The sequence below is a fragment of the Gorilla gorilla genome, chromosome 16, assembly GCF_029281585.2.
Source record: "Gorilla gorilla gorilla isolate KB3781 chromosome 16, NHGRI_mGorGor1-v2.1_pri, whole genome shotgun sequence".
Classification (NCBI taxonomy): domain Eukaryota; kingdom Metazoa; phylum Chordata; class Mammalia; order Primates; family Hominidae; genus Gorilla; species Gorilla gorilla.
In genome coordinates, this window is record NC_073240.2 from 72,568,132 (window position 1) to 72,584,629 (window position 16,498).

General features: G+C 45.6%; 1 protein-coding gene across 4 annotated transcripts in view; it reads left to right on the forward strand.

Annotated features, from left to right (window-relative positions):
• Positions 1 to 16,498, forward strand: part of THSD4 (thrombospondin type 1 domain containing 4) — a 693,045-nt gene that overhangs the window by 610,356 nt on the left and 66,191 nt on the right. For all 4 annotated transcript variants that reach the window (XR_008672073.2, XR_010131023.1, XM_031002164.3 and 1 more), the window contains 3 exons: positions 2,145 to 2,320; positions 4,715 to 4,811; positions 11,173 to 11,448. Coding sequence is in view for 2 of the 4 variants with exons in the window: in XM_031002164.3 (XP_030858024.2) it covers positions 2,145 to 2,320; positions 4,715 to 4,811; positions 11,173 to 11,448 (549 nt within the window). In the remaining 2 variants the exon portion in view is untranslated. The remainder of the gene's footprint in view (positions 1 to 2,144; positions 2,321 to 4,714; positions 4,812 to 11,172; positions 11,449 to 16,498) is intronic.

The window sequence follows — 16,498 nt, forward strand, 5'->3', positions numbered from 1 at the left end:
TCTTATATTTTAGTGGTACCTACTGAAAAGTTGAAGGATACATATTTGCAATGTGACACAAGAGAAGCCATGAGCTGATCCTTGTTGAAGCTGAGCAATGGGTACATGGGGGTTTATTATATTGTTCACACCACTTTTGCATATGTATACATTTTTCCATAACAAATTATAAAAAGTTAAATTTAGGAATTCTATAAACTGAAGGTGCAAAGAGCCAGTGGCCATCACAGGTCCACTATGTACATAGCACTTAAAACAGGACCTTTGGCTGGGCGCAGTGGCTTATGCCTGTAATCCCACCACTTTGGGAGGCTGAGACGGGCGGATCATCTGAGGTCAGGAGTTCAAGACCAGCCTGACCAACATGGTGAAACCCCGTCTCTACTAAAATACAAAAATTAGCAGAGCGTGGTGGTGAATGCCTGTAATCTTAGCTACTCAGGAGGCTGAGGCAGGAGAATTGCTTGAACCCAGGAGGCAGAGGTTGCAGTGAGACGAGATCGCACCATTGCACTCCAGCTTGGGCAACAAGAACGAAACTCCATCTCAAAAAAAAAAAAAAAAAAAAAAAGTACCTTCTCTAAACCAGTCCTCCTTTGGCTTGTGGGTTTCCAGGTGCCAAGGGTAGGTGAAGAAATTCTATTTGCAGATGCCACCCTTTCTTCTCCTGTTAACTCCAACACCTTGTTCCTTGCCCCCTTCACCTTTCATACCCGCCTTCTGAGTACAGACTCGAAATCACAGGTCTGACCCCTATGGGCCTCATGAACTTGAACAAGTTCCCTCCCATCTCTGAGCCACTCTGAAAAATGGGGATTATAACATCTGCTGTGCAATGTTGTGACGATTAAATTTGACAGTGCACGTGCGGTATCTAACACAGCCCACAGCCTCAGATGCCCAGGAACTCAGGAAGGTCATAGAAGTGAATGAAGCTGACCAGGTACACGAGAAAATCATGTGACCCTCTTAGCTTTAGCTTTGCCACTTGTAGTAGACATGTAAGTAGAGAGAATTATAAGAAAAATTCTAGGCCAGGTGCAGTGACTAACACCTGTAATCCCAGCACTTTGGGAGGCTGAGGCAGGCAGATCGCTTGAGCTCAGGAGTTTGAGACCAGCCTGGGCAACATGGCAAAACCCCATCTCTTAAAAAAAAAAAAAAATATATATATATATATATACACACACACACACACACACACACACACACACACAAGCCAGGCATGGTGGTACATGCCTATAGTCCCAGCTACTCAGGAGGCTGAAGCAGGAGGATTCCTTGAGCCCAGGAGGTTGAGGGTGCACTGAGCCAGGATCACACCACTGCACTCCAGCCTGGGCGATGGAGCAAGACTCTGTCTCAAAAAAAAAAAAGGGGAGGGCTGGGAGGGGAGAAAAAATTGGATAAGGAAAAGAACAATGCAAGTATGATAAATGATGTAAATCACCCATATTCATAAATAAAGGGGTAATAAACTGAGACTTAACCTCAGTGTTGGGGGTCAACAGGGAGGGGTAGGGACTGGGGCAAATCAGAGCATATAGGGCCCATCTGAGAGGGACAGCCATCCTGGGCTCCAGCCGATTGCTGCCATGAGGGAGTGTGAAGCCAATGTTAACATGTCTTCCTGGTTTATAAGAGAAGCCAGAACTCTAAATTTTTTATGTGAAATATTTCAATTCTTAAATTTGGGCTCAGTTATTTTTTTTAATAACACTACAGAAGCCAAACTAAACCCATTTATGAGCCAAAATCAGCTCGTGGGCTGCCAGTGTGCAACCTCTCACCTAGATAATGGTATATAATGTAAATCCGTTTCCCTTCCCCCCTTTTTTCTCTTCCTCCTCTTTCTCCTTTCCCTCCCATTTTCCACATCCTTTTCACCTAACCAGCCCCCACCCTACATTTCTATACTAAGTCCAAGTGATAGAAGGGATTAGGGTGGGTTGAAGAAGTGATTAAGCCCAAGGGGAGGTAATCTAGATGCCTAATGGTGCCCCAGGGCCTGGATCATTGCCTGGCACATAGTGGATCCTAACAAAAACCTTGATGAATGAAGAAGCCAGAAACTGGGGGAGTCAGTTCTGTTTCTTGTGCACACCCTGGGCTTACCCAAAGAACTGTCTAATTTTTCTCAACAGCCTTGCGAAGTCGTTCTGGACGCTCCATCATCAATGGGAACTGGGCAATTGATCGACCAGGAAAATACGAGGGCGGAGGGACCATGTTCACCTACAAGCGTCCAAATGAGATTTCGAGCACTGCCGGAGAGTCCTTTTTGGCGGAAGGTCCCACCAACGAGATCTTGGATGTCTATGTGAGTTTGGATGTTTCTGGACTGTTCTTTGGATTTTGAATCTTGTCACTTCTAAGGAACATACTCTGAACAAATAAGCAACAAATCATTGCCCATACTCAATAAAAACCCTTTGAGCAGAGCCTGTTGGAGGCACTCCTTGAATGCTTGGCGTTCATCTTTGCCTTTACTTCTGAATGGGCCCAGCTCACAGCAACCTCCAACTCCACCAGATGCTTATTACCTTCGGAGTTTATTGACCCAGTAAAACCAATTTTACTTGTTGAACCAAATCAGAGGCAAAACATGCCCTTTATTTCATGAGCATTGGATCTCCTCCAGGCACTTTCCTTATAATGCTAATTTGGCATGTTTTCTTTTTATGGCAAAAGAAAGCAAGAGCCTAAAGGAAGGCAGGACCGCTCCCAGCTCCCAGCCCTGTTCAAACTCTGAGAGCAAATGAAGAAAGGAGAACTCCAGAGCCCTCCAGATGAAACAATAAAGCTGAGAGTCACAGTGGAGAGATTTACTAGAAGCTCCCTGCTTCATAGAAGACAAAACCTTAATTTATTTTACGTGAAACTAAGACATTAAATTGCTCAAGAGTTTTAAATGGTCCTTACGTTCAAAGGAAACCACTAGAATTCAATCTTCTTAAAAGACCAGGAAATAAAGGGTGATAAGACATAAAAGCTTGAAATAACATTTTGATAAAAAGATTGAGATCACCCATGAATATACACATTATTTCTGTCCCCAAAGCTGAGCTGATTAACATATTTGCTGTGTCAGAGTTTTAGAAATATTATTAATTGCATTGTCATTACTTCTCCACCTACACACAGTTCTGTGTCCTTTCCTCTTGGGCCTAGTGGACTCGAAATTACAAAGGAACCTTGTTGTAGTTTATTTTGGATTTTTTTTTTAGACTGTCCGGTTGGTTGGTTGAATCTGAATATATTTTAAATGGCATCAGAGGTAGAAACTCAGGTTGTTAAAGGCCTACTGTGGGAGGTGTAGGAATGGAAGCCAACAGCAATTTCACAAACGGGACAAGGTTTTGCACTGGCAGAATGCTCAGGCAGAAGAGACACCAGAGAGGGAGGGAGGATTTCCAGCCGCAGACCGAGGGGAAGATTGTGTGAAAAGGGAGTGAGGGGATGAGGGATACACAGCAGGAACCTGAGGTCACACAACCGTGTCCCTCGGGGATTCAGTGCCCACCACGTTTCTGCAACGCCAGTGGTTTGATATTGGTTCCCGGGTAGGAGAATCCCAGGGGTTCTCAGGTCTGCCTTCCTTTGGGTAATTTATAAAATGAAGACCCATTTCATCAGTAGGGAGTGGCAAGAGATCATGGCATAAACAGGAAGAATAGAAACAGGACCCACCATGCAGGAGTGACTCAGAGATGCTTCTAGCTGGAAAGGACCTTTGAAAGTGACATGATTCTAACCTCTTCCTTCCCCAAGGAAGAAATGAAAAACTGCAGGGTGAAGGGGCTTGCTCTAGGTTACACAGCTGGTCAGTAGGAGAGCTGCTTTATAAAGCAGCAGAGACAGAAACATCAAACCCGACCGTGTCTTCTTGCACGGCTCATATTTACACTGTGGAATCTCATTCTGCTGCTGGGTTTTGCCCACCACCCTGCTCCCCATCAGGAAAGCCATGGGCAGCAAAGACTGTGTGCTCTAAATCCAATAGGGAGGGACGTATTCTGCTGGGCCATGCTCATTTAATATGTTTTCAGCCCAGACGATGTTCAGCTGCTGACTTCCACAGTCCTACGTAGATTCCTGCTTGCCATCCTATTTTTGTCATCATTCCTAAGAGAATATGACCCAGCAAGATTTGGGTCCCTTCTACTTGTTTTCCTGGCCCCATGTCTTTGTGTTTCTGGGGCTTTCCCTGAATAAGAGGGAGAGACGTGGAGGCCAGCCTCACCAGCCAGGTCAAGAACTTTGAGGGAACCTAAAGCATCCCGGGTGGCTCTGTCCAGGAGGTCTGCTGCTTGTTCGCATGACTTTGTCACGCCACCTAGTGTTAAAACAGTTCTCCTGCAGTGTACACGTATTTATCTGTGTTGGATGTTTCCAGAGCACTGAGCAAAATCTAAGGACAGAAAGGTTCTGCTACCGTTGCTCCATCTTCTCCTTTGGAGTTTAGAAAATCTTGACTCTTAGCTTAGTTTTCTTGTGATTTGCTCGGCCTAAGTTCTTCATTCTTCAAAAGTAAATGACAAAAAGCCATCCAGAAATAACTTTGTTTAATCTGCCACAGGTTCACTGATATTAATGGATGCGTACTAGAGTGAACCAACCTAGTCATTTCTCAGTAGTTCTGCAAATGCCATTGAAACCCAGAAGGGGTGTGCATACATGCCAAGTGCAGTAACACTGATTTTTGTGTCAGCAGATGATACACCAGCAGCCAAACCCAGGCGTGCACTACGAGTACGTGATCATGGGGACCAACGCCATCAGCCCCCAGGTGCCACCCCACAGGAGACCAGGTAGAATCCCTTGTCTTGTGGCCGGGGACTCTGATCATTTCCTTGTAAAGCCTTCTCTCTCTCAATTCTTGTGCATCCACCCTCTGTCTCTCGGTCAACACAGAGAAAATTGAGGGACGCATATTTCAAAGTCAAGGGGCCTTGACATTGGAGCAGGCTTCACCATTTGTCTGAGCCTTCACTGATGAGACTGTTTCATTCACTCGATTCCAAAATGGCATGAGCATCCTGGGTCTGCCCTGCCAGTTCAACATTTGAAATGCTTTATACTAGTTTCCAGGCCAGACAAGGGGGCTCATGCCTGTAATCCTAGCACTTTGGGAGGCCAACGCAGGTGGATTGCTTGGGCCCAGAGGTTCAAGACCAGCCTGTGCAACATAATGAAACCCGTGTCTCTATAAAAAAAAAATACAGAAATTAGCCAGGCATGGTGGTGTGTGCCTGCAATCCCAGCTACTCAGGAGGCTGAGGTGGGAGAATCATCTGAGCCCAAGGAGGTTGGGGCTGCAGTGAGCCGTGATCAGACCACTGAACTCCAGCCTGGACAACAGAGTGAGACCCTATCTCAAAATTAAGAAAAAACAACACAAATTTACTCTCTTAGAGTTCTGGAGGTTAGAAGTCTGAAGTGGGTTTCACTGGGACAAAATGAAGGTGTCATCAGGGCCACTCTCTCTCCAGAGGCTCTAGGAGAGAACCCACTTCCTTGCCTTTTCCAACTTCTAGGAGCCACCTGCCTTCCTTGGTTCCTGGCCCCTTCCTCCACCTTCAAAGCCAGCAGGGTGGCACTTGCAAACCTCTCTCTGACCCTGGCCTCATCACATCTCCTCTCTGACTCTCATCTTCCTCTCTCTTTCCTTTATAAGGACACTTCAGATTACACTGGGCCCACCCAAGTAATCCAGGATAATCTCTCCTTCTCAAAATCTGTAATTTAGTCTCACCTGCAAAGTCCATTTTTGCTATGTAAGGTAGCATGTTCACAGATTCCAGGGATTAGGATGTGGACATCTTTAGGGGGCCATTATCTGTCTACTATATGCCTTTTCTCTTGGTTCCCCTTTTGTTTCTGTTAATAATACTTTGACCTATAAGACAAGAATAATGAGTTCACACCTAACAATCCATGTTGAGTCTTCCTGGTGGGCTCTGCTTATGGACAGAGCAGGCAGCTTTCTCTCGGCTGGCACTGGGCATGGGACTGCTCTCTGAGTCTGCAGACATTTCTCTACCGGAGGATGATGGAGCCCACCACCCAAATGCAGACAGTCTTTTCCTTCCTTAAAATAGGAAGGTCTGCAGAAGTATTCATGGTAATTATAGCTCACAAACATTGAGTCCTTGCTGTGTGCAAGGGCTTAGAAACTGCTGTGCTGAGCTCTTTGCGTAGATTAGTTCTTTGAATTCTCATGACAGAGGGAGGTACTTGGAGGGAAGTACTATTATTAGCATTATTTTAAGAGTAAGGAAATGGAAGCTTAGGAAGAATAAGTTAATAATTGTCATCATCTCACACCTGGGCAGTGACCTGAGGAGGGCCTGTGTGACCATACTTTGTGCTTGTTGTATCGCTGAGAGGTTACTTGGTCCAATCCCTACCCTAGGAGGAAATAAAGGCACAAGTGCCAAACCTGCCCCATCCATTCTTCTCTGAACTTTGGACGGGATAACCAGGTTATCTGATTGCTACAGACTGCGGAGGACAACAGCTGGGTGCGTCCCCAGAACATGGGGTGGGTGTGTTGTCCAAACTCCAAGTCAGCAAACTCAGCGCAACAGAGAATTTTTATGTCATGTCCAGAAGCAATCCACAGTTTGAGAAACCAAGTTTGGGTAAGATTTCTGGGGTCCGTTGCTGGTTTACAGGGATAATCAGACAGACTATTTGAAATCTATCAGGATGATGATGATTTCTGTCAGGCCTGATGGGTCTCAGCTCATGAATAGCATGGGGGTTCTGGGATCAGCTCCCTGGGACAGGGCAGGCCTGGAGGAGTCACCTGTAAAAAGTTGGTAAGCACAGGCATTGCGACCAGGCTTCCTCTTCCATGTCAATGGAGTCTGGAGGCAGAGTTGGAATCCAGCTCTGCACCTTTTTGCTGTGCACCCTCAGGCGGGTCAGCAACCTCTCTGAACACACACCCAGTCTACAAAATAGAAGAAAAACCCTATAAGGTGGTTTTTGGCAGGGGAGAGGACATGGGAAGAGATTGAATAAATTAGTTGTCCATCCTAGTGTAGAGCCCAGATCAAGGCACAGAAAAGACTTTTTAAATTTTTTTGTCCAACAACATCTTGGACAGTTCTCATTTATATCAACATGCCTGGTCCTGATTTTGTTGGTCATATGTACATGTCATATTTTAAACCATGAAGCATAATAACCAACTAAGTAAGAAAGCCCTGGCAAAAAAGCTGAGAGGCCTGGTGCAGTGGATCACGCCTGTGATCCCAGCACTTTTGGAAGCCGAGGTGGGCAGATTGCTTGAGCCCAGGAGTTCGAGACCAGCCTGGACAACATGGCAAAACCCCATCTCTGCTAAAAGTACAAAAAGCAGCTGGAGGTGGTGGCACTCACCTGTAATCCCAGGTACTCAAGAGACTAAGACACGAGAATCACTTGAACCCAGGAGACCCAGGGTGCAGTGAGCCTCCTGCACTCCAGCCTGGGTGACAGAGTGAGGCTCTGTCTCCAAAAAAAAAAAAAAAAAATTGCTGAGAAAGCCCTAATTGTTGTTGTTGTTGTTGTTATTATTATTATTATTGCTGAAATGGGGTCTCGCTATGTTGCCCAGGCTGGTCTTGAACTCCTGGGCTCAAGCAATCCTCCCGCCTCAGCCTCCCAAAATGTTGGGATTACAGGCATGAGCCACCTCACCCAGCCCCCTTGTAGTTTTAACTGTGTTCTACAGTAACCCTAGAATTTGCCTCCTTATTTTCTATTAAAATGAGACATACTTGAACAATATTCAATCAAAATAGAAATATATACAGTCAAAAGCAACTGCCACATAATTGCCAAAACTTGGAAGCAACCAAGAAGTCCTTCAATAGGTGGATAGACAAAAAGTAATGGAATATTATTTAGGGCTAAAAATAAATGAGCCATCACGTCACAAAGAGACATGGAGAAACCTTCCATGCATATTACTAAGTGAAAGAGGCCAATCTGAAAAGACTACCTATTGTTTGATTCCAACTATATGACATTCTAGAAAAGTTAAAACTATGGAGACAGTAAAAAGGTCAGTGGTTGCCAGGGGCTGGGAGGACAGAGGGATGAAAAGGTGGAACAGGGAGGATTTCAGGGCGGTGAAACTACTCTGTGTGATATTACACTGGCGGATGCATGTCACTGTGCACTTGTCCAGACCCACAGAATGTGCACCCCCAAGTGTGAACCCTCGTATGGACTATGAACTCTAAACAATAATGACATGTCCATGTAGGGTCATCAGTTACACATGTACCAGTCTGATGTGGGATGATGGTAGTTAGGGACCCTGTGCCTGTGTGGTGGGAGGAGGTGTGTGGGAACTCTGTACTTTCTACTCACTTTTTCTGTGAACCTAAAACTGCTCTAAAAAAAATAGTCTATTAAAAAAAAAAAAGTCCACAGCTCCCAACCCCATGCCCTTCCCAGAGGGAGTCTAACCCTTTGGTGGGATTTTGCCTAGCCCCTTTCTATGCATACACAAACATGTTTCCAGCCATTTGAATCATCATCTACAATCTCAGATGTGCAAGGAAATATTGCATATTATTATTTTCCATTAGTCAATTTAAATCTGACCTCAACTTCACCCTTCTTTGAAACCAGTAGATAATTCAATCGCAGTCTACTTGGGGGTTACACACACACACACACACACGCACACACACACATATTCTCACTCCAGATATAAGGAAAGATCTAGAGTCTTAGACAAGCCAAAACATTGGCTAGACCCCCCTGGTGGTCTGTCCACACTAATTCCGCTGAGGTGCCACTGGGAGCAGCCTCATGGGGCCTTCAGGTTAGGGCTCTGCTCCTTCCAATCTGCATGGGGGGCACAGGAAGCTGGTGAGGCTGACAGCCAGGCCCCCTCTCCCACTGCAGGGGTGGCTTCCTCCTGGGACACTGGACATTGTCTGGTACACCTAAGGATCCATGGCACTCAGGAAACCCAAGACTCCAGACTCCTACCTCTCCTCCACCTTGAAAACCTCTCTCTCTCTCTTTCTCACTCTCTCTCTCTCTCTCTCACTCTCTCTCACACTAGCTCTCTGTCTTGCTCTCTGTCTGTCCCTCTCTGTCTCTCTTACTGTCTCCCTCTCTTTTGCTCTCTTTCTCGCTCTCTGTCTCTCTCGCACTCTGTTTCTCTCTCTGTCTCTCTCTTGCTCTCTGTTTCTCTCTCTTGCTGTCTCTCTTGCTCTCTGTCTCTCTCGTTCTCTGTCTCTCTCACTTTCTGTCTCTGTCTCTGTCTCTCTTGCTTTCTGTCACTGTCCCTCTCTGTCTCTCTTGCTCTCTGTCTGTCTTCTTCTCTGTCTCTGTCTCTCCTGCTCTCTTGCTTTCTGTCTCTATCTCTCTGTCTCCCTTGCTCTCTGTCTCTTTTGCTCTCTGTCTCTCCTGCTCTGTTGCTTTCTGTCTCTGTCTGTCTCTCTTGCTCTCTGTCTCTCTCACTTTCTGTCTCTATCTCTCTGTCTCTCTTGCTGTCTGTCTCTCTCTCTTGCTCTCTGTCTCTGTCCCTCTCTGTCTCTCTTGCTCTCTGTCTCTCTTCTTCTCTGTCTCTCCTGCTCTCTTGCTTTCTTTCTCTATCTCTCTGTCTCTCTCTTGCTCTCTGTCTCTCTGTTGCTGACTCTGTCTGTCTCTTGCTCTCTCTCTGTCTCTCTTGCTCTCTGTCTCTGTCTCACACTCTATATTTCTCTTGCTCTCTGTCTCTCCTGCTCTCTGTCTGTGTGTCTCTCTTGCTCTCTATCTCTGACTCTCTGTCTTGCTCTCTTGCTCTCTGTCTCTCTCGCACTCTGTCTCTCTCGCTGTCTGACTCTGTCTCGCTCTCTTGCTGTCTGCGTTTGTCTCTCTCTTGCTCTCTGTCTCTCTTGCCTTCTCTTTCTCTGTCTCTCTCGCTCTCTGTCTCAGTGTCTCTGTCTTGCTCTCTGTATCTGTGTCTCTGTCTCTCTTGCTCTGTCTCTCTCTCTTGCTGTCTCTCTTTCTTACTCTATTTCTCTGTCTCTCTTGCTCTCTTAGTCTCTGTCTCTCTCTGTCTCTCTCTCTCTCTCTCACTCGCTCGCTCTCTCCCTTGCTCTCTGCCACTGTCTCTTTCTCCTCTCTCTCTCTTTCTCTCTCTCTCAGAATGTGCCCTCCTCCTCCCTCTGGGCTGGCCCCTCAGGGACATCCACTTTACCCTTAATGAAAGCCTAGGCTTTGCACTCTTGGAAGGGAAAGCTGCACAAAAACAAAGCTTTTGTTTTCTGTCCTGCACAAAAACAAAGCAATAACATCTAAGGACTTGGCTACTCTTTCAAACCAGAGGAGGAAGTGGAGGAATAAAGATAGTAAATCACACACAAATTAGTATCTCAAAAAGTGACCTGCCACACCTGTGTGTATGTGTGTGTGTTCTGCTTTTTTCTTTCACCAAACAATATTGTCATTTCTTCATGTCGGAACGTATATTTGCTGCATTCTTTTCAAAACTCACATAGTATTCCATTTTGTACTTGTAGCATAACGTAGTTTAACCAGTACCACTGGTGAACATTTGTGTCTGTTTGCTATTTCAAATAATGCCTCAGTAACCATACCTGTATATTCAGATTTATGTAAAAGAAAATATTTGCGGAACAGATGTGATAGAAACTGAATTGCTAGGTCAAAGGGTATGTGCATTTCAAATTTGGATAGATAATGCCAGATTTCCCTCCAAAACCATGGATCTATTTGCAGGCTCATCCATAGTGACTGGAAGTGTGTTTTCCTGCACCTTCAACAGGAGTTTAGGGATTTAAGGGTTTCCAAACTTTCCAGTCTTTGGTGTTAGGTGGTGGTGTTCTTTTCATGTGTATTTATGGAATTATGAGTAAAGTTGAGGATTTTTGTATGGGTTTTGGCTGTTTGTGTTTCTTTTTATGTGAACTGTCTATGGCTCACAATTCCTATTCCTACTGCAGTGTTCGTCTTTGTCTTATTGATTTTCAAAAGTGCTTTGCATGTGAGGGAAAGCACTAGTAGGTGTCTGCTTGTTTTAAACAGATGTGCTTATGTGCTGTGACTTAGAAACGATCTCATGCTACACAGTCTCTAATGTCGAAGCAGTTTCCTCTTTGCAACTCAGGGTCTAAACTGATCCTGATTCTGTGTGTGCACGCTCACCTCTCCTAGGGGAACCTTTCAATGGCCAGATGGTGACAGAAGGCAGGAGCCAGGAGGAGGGAGAAGAGAAAGGGAGGAACGAGGAGAAGGAGGACTTGCGTGGGGAGGCCCCTGAGATGCTCACCTCAGAATCGGCACAGACCTTCCCAGTCAGGCATCCAGACAGATTTTCTCCCCGTCGACCGGACAACTTGGTGCCACCAGCACCGCAGCCCCCACGGCGCAGCCGGGATCACAACTGGAAGCAGCTTGGGACAACAGAATGCTCCACGACCTGTGGGAAAGGTGAGCCTGTGTGGGGGATGGGTGGATCCCTGCAGAACCCTAAGCAAGGAATGTGTGGGTGGCCCAAGGCAGCGGTCCCCGGCTTTTTTGGCACCAGGGACTGGTTTCATGGAAGATGATTTTTCCATGGATGGTGGCGGGGTTGGGGGATGGTTTCGGGATGAAACTGCCCTATCGCAGATCATCAGGCATTAGTTAGAGTCTCATAAGGAGCGTGCAACCTAGATCCCTTGCCTGCACAGTTCACAATAGGGCTCACGCTCCTATGAGAATGTAACGCCACCACTGATCTCGCCCACCCACCAGTCACCTCCTGCTGTGCGACCTGGTTCCTAACAGGCCATGGACTGGTGTCGATTGGGGGCCCCTGGCCCAAGGGAAATGGCAAACCCTCACCTCTGTGAGCCTGTCTATGAGATGGCTCATGGGTGTGACAGATTGCACTGGGGCCCTCAACACCACCCTCAATGATTGGCTCAAAGGACTTACGAGACCCAGAAGAGCTGTTACAATTCATCACAGTCAAAGGATAGGGATTCGAGTTAATAAAGGAAAAGGTGCGTTGACAAAGTCCTAGAGATGCCAGGCGCCAGCTTTCAGGTGTTGCCTCCAGCACAGTCACACAGGGATGCACTTAATTCTCTCAGAAATGATGTAATTCAGAGGCTGAGAACACATGCCAAGTACTGCCAACCAGAGATGCTCACCCAAGATTTGGTGTCCAGGGTTTTTACTGGGGTCTCTCGTCTAGGTATGCAGCTCCCATATGAGTGACACTAGCTACTCTCCCTTTACCATCCCAGAAGCCAAACCAATACTGCGTGGCCCAAGACCTCAGCATAAAAAAACACTCTTATCAGGTGGCATATTCCAAGGGCTTAGAGGTTCTCTCTCAGGAGCTGGTCAAGGGCCTGTCTTTGGCATGTGCAGGGTTTGAGCAACTCAGGCCTGCTGTGCACATATATTCATTAATAAACGGAATACACTCACGTACTTCAAGATCTAAAATTTAATCTCCAAGTCAGGGTTGTGGAGGACTTACACAAATCCCAGTTGAAACTCTTTCTCAAATCTCAGGATTTCAGAAAAAAAAAAAAAAAAATACTTTGCAGGCTTGGCGTGTTAGTTAGCTGGCTTTTACACTGACCGACACTCGAAGCTCCCATACTATCCCAGTAAAATCCCAACCCTGTATTCATTCATTATTCCAACCTGATCAGCTAGGACCACCAGGGACAAACCTGAAGCCCAACAAAGTCAGCTTTATTGACCCCTCACCACAAGGGAGTCCACACACCAGAGGAAGCATGGGGCGTCTCTCCAAACAAAAGAAAAGATAGAGTTGTAGGATTGGGGAGGATACAGTTTAGGTGAAATTTAAATAAAGTAGGGTTGTGATAGGCTGAAAGCAAAACATGGCAGTGTTACAGGGGTCACGTCAGGATGATGAAGTGGACCCAGGGTCCCGTTTCCTTGAAAACTCCAAAGTTAAGATAGATGTGGAATGTGCTGTCCAGAAACCCTTTATCTGACATTCCATACCAGGTTGGAAATCAATGCTGCTTCTGTTTCAAGCTGACTCGTTGCAAAGATACACCTATGAACTGTGTAGTTATAATTTCCTTCATATATATGATAATAGCCTCCTGTTTGTAGTAAAGTCCTATTTTATCCCCTGAAACAGCTATTCTTTGAGGGGAGGTTGCTAAAGAAACAGGAAGGCTGTATCCCCCAGGAATCTCTGCAAACTGGGGAACTGTGTGATGTCCCAGAGCATTGGTTTGGGGTGTTTTTTTTTTTTTGCTTTGCTTTGCTTTGCTTTGCTTTTTTTTTTCTTTTCCTTTCTTTTCTTTTCTTTTGATACTGGTATCTAAGAATACAAAGTTTGGAACCTCTCACAAAATTAGCACACTGAAAAATCTCATGACGGCTTCTAAAGTTTTTATCTTTTTCATAAGAGCATTGGCTTAGTGGCTTTTGAGAATAGAATTTAGGTCTTTGGTTCTTCTTGGGGGCTGGAGCTTTTCCTGCCTGGAACCTCTGCAATTCCATAATGATTTGGTAACTGGAGTGTTGATTTATAGAGGTTTTATTGTGCAAATTTTATTATGCTTATACTTAATAAATGTGCAAAGAATCTGGACTGCAGATTCATTGGACCAACTTCTTTTATATACTTTGTGAGGAAAAATTAAATGCATATAAAATATGTCTTGACAGAGTCAGAAAGCTAGAAATATTTTTGCATTAAGGCCAAAACCATTTTGGTGAGACTCTGTGATATTATAGAGGTAAGCAGTATGTAACATAATTGATATAGGAACCCGAGATCAAAATGTATTATTATTGAAATATTCTACCTTTAGGTAATGTGTGATGCCCGTCAAAGGAACCAGATACACTCAGAACTAGGTGAAAATAGGGAAAGTCATAAAAAGGATGAAAGCTGTCACTGTGTGGTTTTCAACCAAGGGTGCCATGTGGAGAAGATTCTCTTTCACCCTGTCCGGAGCCCATAAGGCCTTGTGTTGTGAGCAGGATGAGATGAGGGCAAACGCATGTGTTGGTTCCCTGTGTCTCCTCCAGACGCTCCCACGGTCTCTCTAATGGAGCAAACTCATAACCAAATGTTCCAGTTTTTGTCCCCACAACCCATCCCCACGCTTGTGATCCACACTGAGGTATGGAGTTGAAATTTAAAGAAAGCAAGGTTTTGATAGACTGAAAGCAAAACATAACTGTTACTACCTCACTATATGCTAGTATCCCTCCTTTACGACACTCTGGTATCTGGCCAGCAAAGTCCTGCTCGTACTCCAAGCTCTGAGACCCTCTTCTGCAAAGCCTTCCTGATTCTGCAAAGAACAGGTAGGCACTTCATCCTTGGGACCTCACAGCAATTCAGGACACATTTCTGTCCCAGCCCTGCTTGTCTTGGCTGTCTCCATGAATATACACTTTGCAACTTCTGCACCAGGCATCATACCAAGCACACAGTAGGCACTCCTGTGTTTTTTGAATAAGTGACTATATCATCACCACATTTCAAATGCGGAGTATATGAGCTACTAGAAAAGACATAAGGGTAGATTTTACATCTTTATTGTATCCTAGATATACAAGTCTATTATTGCCTTTTCCCATGTTTTGTCAACATAGCATAAAGAATGTGGATTTACCTGTTAGAAATTGAATAAGCGGCCGGGCATGGTATCTCACACCTGTAATCGAAGCATTTTGGGAGGCCAAGGCAGGTGTTATCACTTGAGGTCAGGAGTTCAAAACCAGCCTGGCCAATGTGGCAAAACCCTATCCTCACCAAAAATACAAAAATTAGCTGGGCATGGTGATGCATGCATGTAATCCCAGCTACTCGGGAGGCTGAGGCAGGACAATTGCTTGAACCCAGGAGGCGGAGGTTGCAGTGAGCCAAGATCATGCCACTGCACTCCAGCCTGGGCGACAGAGCAAGACTCCGTCTCAAACAAAACAAAACAAAACAAAAAAACTGAACAATCTCTTTCTCTAGATTTCCATATGATTTTGTTTTATCTTCTGTCCTTTGCATTGCAGAAACACACACACAGAAATTCACAAGAGTGTGAGGTATGGGACTGAGCATGCACAGGACCCATTTTCAATATTTAGCCCATATACACCCATGTGTGCATGTACACACACACACACACACACACACACACACACACTCGGCATCTGCCACTCAGAATGTCTGAGGCGACATGTCTAGCTCTTCTTTACCCAGTAAATGGCACCAGTTCTCAGGCCCAAGAGATACTGAAGAGGTGCCTTGGAAATAAAGCAAACCTAGGGATGTGTTGTTTCTCATCCCTCCCTTCTCTGGCAATCCTAGTTCCTTTTTCTTTCATGTGACAAGTGGCAGCGGCCCGTGGAGGCCTCTCCTTTGCTCTGTCCCAGGCGGTGATGGCACCAGACATGCAGGGTAGGTGAGGCAATGCGGAGGCACAGATGCGGAGCACATCTAATGGTCGTCAGCAGTCATGGCAAGTGACCAGGAAATCCCAAGCCTCCCGGCATTGTCCAAGTCACTTATGCACAGAATAAGTCCGTTCCCCTTGTGATCCCATTGTGTATTTTCTCACATACCCTCGCCTAAACCCTTCTCCAGTCCTCCCTGGTGGAGCTAACCACACCACACAGTTCTGTGCTTTTCATGGTCAAATTTCCCTTTGTCTAAGTGCTTCCAGCATCATGATATCACCATCTCAGGGAAGGGCCCTGTTGCTGGCATCCAAGAGTGGTCCATACTCACACAGCCATTGATCAGGCCTCTGTCAAACTCTTGGCTTGTTTCATTTGATTCCTAGAGTTCCAAGTCTAAAGTCATTTAATTTTTTCTTGCTCTTTATTTTGTCTCTCTTCCATAATGTCCCACTGACCTCTATGCTAGCCCCTGAATTCACTGACCTCATTTATTATCTGCTAATTACCTGTGTACAGTTCCCCCCTTCAACATGACATATTTCTATTTTGATCAACATGTCCGCATATAAGGCAACCGAACTGATCTCAAATAGTTTTCCTGCTGCCTGAAGTCTAGCCGGTGCCTGACCTCACCACCTTGTTCCTGCTTGCTAGCAAATAGAGGAATAATTGAATTGCAATCTTGAACAAAGGGAGGTGGCCAGGTGCTGTCTCCCTTTCCAAAGATATTAAAACTGACCCAAAGAAGGAAACCACTGCGGTCACTAGACTCAAGAGTTGTAGATATGGGTCAGGCGCCGTGGCTTATGCCTGTGATCCCAGTACTTTGGGAGGCTGAGGTGGGCAAATCACCTGAGGTCAGGAGTTTAAGACAAGCCTGGACAACATGGCAAAACCGCGTCTCTACTAAAAATACAAAAATTAGCCGGGCGCAGTGGCAGGCACCTTTAATCCCAGCTACCTGGGAGGCTGAAGCAGGAGAATCACTTGAACCCGGTAGGTGGAGGTTGTGGTGAGCAGAGATTGTGCCACTTCACTCCAGCCTGGGTGACAGAGCTAAACTCCGTCTCAAAAAAATAAAAAAAGA